This window comes from Pygoscelis adeliae, unplaced genomic scaffold (genome assembly GCF_000699105.1).
Source record: "Pygoscelis adeliae isolate BGI_AS28 unplaced genomic scaffold, ASM69910v1 Scaffold286, whole genome shotgun sequence".
In the NCBI taxonomy this organism is placed as follows: domain Eukaryota; kingdom Metazoa; phylum Chordata; class Aves; order Sphenisciformes; family Spheniscidae; genus Pygoscelis; species Pygoscelis adeliae.
The window spans coordinates 1,783,622-1,789,265 of record NW_008825076.1 but is presented as its reverse complement, the minus strand read 5'-3'; the positions used below and the strand labels follow the sequence as shown (position 1 = coordinate 1,789,265).

General features: G+C 37.1%; 1 protein-coding gene across 5 annotated transcripts in view; it reads right to left on the bottom strand.

Annotated features, from left to right (window-relative positions):
- Positions 1-439: 439 nt before the first annotated feature.
- STAU1 (staufen double-stranded RNA binding protein 1) overlaps positions 440-5,644 on the bottom strand; it is a 27,162-nt gene continuing 21,957 nt past the window's right edge. For 3 of the 5 annotated variants that reach the window (XM_009326736.1, XM_009326738.1, XM_009326741.1), the window contains 4 exons: positions 4,587-4,906; positions 3,716-3,838; positions 2,084-2,169; positions 440-1,437 (listed from right to left, as the gene is read on the bottom strand). In XM_009326736.1, coding sequence (XP_009325011.1) covers positions 1,350-1,437; positions 2,084-2,169; positions 3,716-3,838; positions 4,587-4,906 — 617 coding nt within the window. In that variant the 3' untranslated portion in view covers positions 440-1,349. Of the gene's footprint in view, positions 1,438-2,079; positions 2,170-3,715; positions 3,839-4,586; positions 4,907-5,644 lie in introns of those variants that run through there. The other 2 variants (XM_009326739.1, XM_009326740.1) reach the window with 2 other exon arrangements.

Sequence of the window (5,644 nt, the reverse complement as noted above, 5' to 3'; positions counted from 1 at the left end):
TTGTTGCTAGAGGGAAAGTTTTGTTTTGAAAGTACTACCCCCCAAAAATTACTAAGTGCAAGGCAAGGTTATGACTCAAATTACAAGCAAACAAGGAAACTTAAAAGTAGAGACTTAAACTTTGAAATCATACCAACCTGTCGTGCCAGGTTTCTTGTCATAATCGTAACTTTAGTTTAAGCTCCCATTAATACAGTTGCACTAACACACTGTGGCACAAATAACAAAATGTACCCACGTTACTTTTGAATTTCCTTGACCTTGCCAGGTTTTCACATCCTTCACATTACTAAATAGTAGTTATTTATATGTAATCGATAACCATTGTACAGTTACTCCATAGCTTTACAATACTGCCCGTACTATATCACAAGCATTACAAATCCTATAAAAAAAGCAGCCCCTGTAGTGGCATACGAGAATAAATTAACCAAAAAAATTTAGTATTACCATTTATTGGTGACAAACACTACGTTTTACTTACATTCCATGGGGAGAAAAAATTCCAGCGTAAACAATGAACTGAAGCAGTACTTAACTTGCAAGGCTATCGTGCTTTACCTGGACCATATGCAAAAAACTTTATTGCGCACGGTTCGGTGCGCAATAACACAACATCAAAAGCAACACAGTTTATATATAAACATAGGTAATTTTTTTCAGCCCTACATGGAGATGTAATTAAACAGTATAAAGCACTCAAGGAAAATCAATCTGCGGTTTTATATGCACTACATTGAGATCATATCCTGTAATGTAGTGAGCTGTGTGCCATCTATACACACAATCCTTAAAACATAGATCAGAGATCATTTTAAAGTCATGTTGCATTCGAGTTCCCCTACCCCCCCACTCAAGAAAACTAGAAATTAACCAAAAATGATCAAACAAAGTTTAAAATTCCTAAAGTGTTTTAATTCATTCAACCGTTGGATAATTAAGCTAGGTTTGCGAAAATACCGGACTTTTTAAAATGGTGGGCACACAATTTGTTTCCAGTGAAACTTTGCTATTTCAATAAAAACAAAATAACCACATACACGGATATGATCTTCCCAAGTTAGTTCACAGATAACATGTCAGTCTCAGAAGACAAAGTTTCTAAACTGCGCTATTGTTCTAGATACAATTAAGAAACTTTTAAATGAAAAATTTATAGTGTCATTTCAATCAAAACAATATAATGAAACTAAAAATTTATCACTGTTTGAAGAAAAAGCAACGGTTATGATTTAGACACTACAGTAGGTTGTAAAGACTGTAGCACTCTAAAACAGTTAAGTTACATTAATAGGAAGCATTTGATTTTCTCTGGTGCTTTCAGGTTTGGGTCCAGTCAAAAGCCTTTTTTAGGCAGTGCTGTCCAGTGTTTGTCCCAAAGTGTTTGAGTTAGCCGGTTTGAGAAGAGGGTCACTTTCCATTTCTTGTTTCACACATCTAGAAATGAGAAAACACCTGTTACTTAGGAGAGAACACGCTATTTCCACAAAGAAGATGCTTCTAAATCGGATACAAACAATTTGAGGTGCACGTAACAATTTGTTTCCATATAACTGGCCTCCATTTTTAATCAATTAGCACTTTGTTAATTCCACCATTTTGACAGCTTATTGTCTAAATGAGAGGCTAAACTCCCCGCCCCGGTCAAAGGGAGTAATTTGCAACCCCTCCATGTTTCTGCTGAAAGCAAGCTGTGAAACCTATACATTGTTTACATTTTACATACAGAAGATTTCTAGAAAGAGAGCAGCAGCTATAACACTTAAACACACTGAAAAGTCACACTATTTACAAATACATGTAAACAGATAGTTTAAGCAGAGGGAACACAGTCAGAATTGCTCTGTGTCACAGCCATTACATTTTATCCTCTTGCTCCTGGTTAGTAATTTGCATTTGGCACATGGAAGTTACGATCTTGATCATAAAACCTACCCTCTCAACCTGCTGAAGGAGATAACGGCCCCTGGCATTTTAACTTTTCTGGCAAAGAAAAAAGCCCCTCACATTTTATTTGTTTATAGAACGTCATAGGGTTAGAGGTTTCCATTAACGCAAGGGAAAGTCAGTGGGTCACACTCACACAGACATTGGTCCATTTCCTGTTCTTGGCATCTCTGTGGTTTGTTGGTCCAACTCAGACAGCAACTTTAAAATATTCAACGCAGCCTAAAGAAAAGAGAGAGCATTCAGCAATCCGACCTGAGTTCATTCCGTTAATTTAGTGAAAGCAGGACTGGGACTCACTTGAAACGAAGTAAGTGTTCTAACTTTGGTAATATATTTTTTAAGATGCATAATTATGGTGGAAAAAAATGCAATAGTGTAGAATTTAATCTTGCTACATTAAACAACAGAGTGGTGCTGTGGCTAGGGGATTCCCATTGCATTTCTTTTAGCAATAGGGAAAATTAATTCAGCAGTACTATTAATATCAAGGAAAAAGACACTAAATTAATAATGGCTCAACCTGTACAGAGCTTAAGATAAAGGACATTAAAATACACAAAACCAAAAAGTCCTTTGCAGAAAAAGAAAACAAGTTACACAAGAATCAAAAATGCAACACAGATAAGGCACGTGTGACTGTTTAAAAGAGGAGTCGGTGTGACATGGCTAATGCGAAAGTAAGTCACCTCCTTTGAGAACTGAACATTTTTTCCAACTTTATTCAGATCAATTTCAGGTGCACCTTTTCAGAACATCCCTGATTAGTTATGGCACATGCGTTAGTGAAAGCTGAATATCTGAACAGAGGAAGGTGCTCACATCGGCCCCGGGGCAATGTTTAAGCTCCAAACTGGCTGTCTTTTTCCCTTCTACCTACTGCACTGACTTGTGTGCTTAGTCTTACAGGAGCTCTTTACAGCAGGATGTAGTGATGGGTATGAAAATGTCAAAATGAAGTGACAAAGATCAAAGAAATCTCTATCAAATTATAGCCATTAGAACATTACTGCAAAATTTTTTAGCATAAAAATCAGTGAAATCAGGTTTTCCTAAGTGTGTTTACATATTGCAGACTATTGCTTTAGTCTGCAGTCAGTACTCAGGTCACCACTGGATAGCAAAAGAACTAAACTCTTTTCAAGTTATAGTAGACCGTCTACATATTGTTAGCAATATGTAATGTCTTTTATAGACCAAGTCCCTTACAGTTTACAGTCTAGAAGACTCATTCTTTCACAAAGAAATATTTCAGCTACTGTGAATAAGAGATCTTATTTATAAAGGGAGCTTAACAGATTTAGAGTGTCTCCTACTATCTAATGGTGAATTGCATTTCTTCCATTTTGGATTCTCTTCTAGCAGAAAGTCTGGTAGTGTGAAACGAGTATTACAGTTCCCAATGAAATATCAGCCCATTCTGTTAAAGAAAGTAAGCTGATATGCTCTTACGTTGTAAAAGTTCCTTTTCGTACACTTTCTTTAGCATGTGCTCATGCAACTAATATCAAGATGAAGCAAATGCATTTTTTTGTAGACCAAAATTGTGAGCATATGTTAAGCATTTTGAAGGTTATTTAGATTAGATTCTGGTATTATTAATCAATTATTTCAGCAACCTGTGAAATATTGGACAAAAATTAGCCAGGGAATTGTACAGCATTTAATGCATTGCTATCCAGCAGTAATATGAAACCTTGGTCTATCTGCCGCATCCCTTAGCTCACTGAAGGCCAAACAGAAAGTGTTTCAGCAAAATTCATCATACCATATCGTGGCAAGATTCTACATCCTTTCCAATGCCATGGCTGATCAGTGGTGGCTGAGAGGAACAGTTTATAAGAGATACAAACTCATTCTTGTTATTTTTTGGAAAGTCTTTATATTCAACCTGAAGAAAAGAGAAGGATTTAGTTCTTTTCAGTTAACCAGGTACAGGAAATAGATCACAACTGCCATAGATCGTTTGCCCATGTATGAGGCTGAACTTTAATCATTCTGTCAGCCAGTAGAACCATTTACTTTGAAGTCTGACTTCACTTGCAATGTTTTTTAGTAATCATGAGAGCTCTGCAAGCCTTCTGAATAAAAGTGGCTACGTAATAATGACTGTTGCTGGGACCTTTATTCTGATCATAGCTATCTGCATTTAAAATTTTCCCTGTTACACTTTTTAATCCACTGAGCTCCTTTAACCTATTAATACAGGAACTTACATGCAGTTCTGATTAAAGGGACCAAACACAAGAGAACGCACAGCTTACAGCAAATGTGAATGTATGAAAGATTATTCAAAAAAACTAATTTCAGATCAGCCAAGTTCAAGTTCATATTATGTTCATACATCATGACAATTTTCAGAAAATGCTACTTTCTATTTTATTCTTCCAAGACTTCAGAGTAGCACTGAATTAAGGCTGAGGATGCAGTACAGAAATGCACATTTGAGAACTAAATAAAAAACCCCTGTAAAATTCAGTACGTTTCATAGGTGAAGTGAAACATTTACATGAATTTCAGCGTAACAAGCAGCCTCAGAATACATCAGTCACCAGCAGAACTAAAAAGCTTTAGAACAAACAACAGGTTGCACCAGTTTGGATAGCTTTGGAAGGAATCTTGCAAAGCTGAACATTTACCTGGATTCCCTGAACATTGGAAAGATAGTCCAGCTGCTCAGAGGGCCTAGTAAGTGGTCCGTGGGGTACGTGGCCTGATGAGTTGTTATTCTTTAATATGGTCTCAGCAGTAGGAGAAGTACCACCATACAATAGCTCTCTAGCAATCATTGCTGTTACTGTAGCCTTGGCAGGATTTGGGGCTGCCCTGTTGAACTCTTTGGTGTGGTGTCCTTGATTGGCTCCTACAGCTTGTGCAACCTCAGGGACCATGGGAAGAATTCCAGCAGGAAGCTGCTGATGGCTGAGATAAGGCATCCTAAACTCATCTTCTTTATTACCTGAGAAGAGAGAGGTACATACTAAACAGATGCTAGCTATTTCTATGAGGCCTTCTGCAGGCACATGAAGGCATGTAGAGACATCAAAAGCCACTTTTGAAAAAAATAATTTGTTTCAAATTACTTTTGAAACACTAACAAACTTAGTGAGCTTGATTCACCTTTGGTGGGTCAGAGACTCAGCATCATCAAGACAGTTTGCTTATTGAATAAATGATTCAGTATAACACCTTCTTCTGCCAAAAGGAGCAGTTTTACCTCCGGGAGCAGTTTCTCCAGGTTAGTCAAGCTTACAGACACCTCAGACAGTTGCAACTACATTCTAGATATATCTTTTGGTTTCAGAATTTTTCATTTCATCATTTAAACTGTCGGAGCAAATAACAAAACCATAGGATGGCCAGAGCCACTGTTAAATATTGTAAAGATAGTGACAGATAGTCCACAAAGTTTAAACTGTATATCGTGAAAACGTAAACAGGTAGGTAAGGTTAAATGTAATGTTAGCACAGTATGAAGAAGCAAGAATGACTATTTACAGCAAATATCCAACCATGGTCAATTAGTAGCAATTTATTGACATTATGGCATAAGTTAGATTTAAGAGGGATAAGAACAGCTTTTTACAGGGAACTCACACACACAGAACTGTAGAGGAAAATTACAGAGGCGTGCTCAAGAAAGGTGGGGAAGGCAGTGCTACTGAAATAAACAGAGGAGTCAGTACTATGGCAGAAT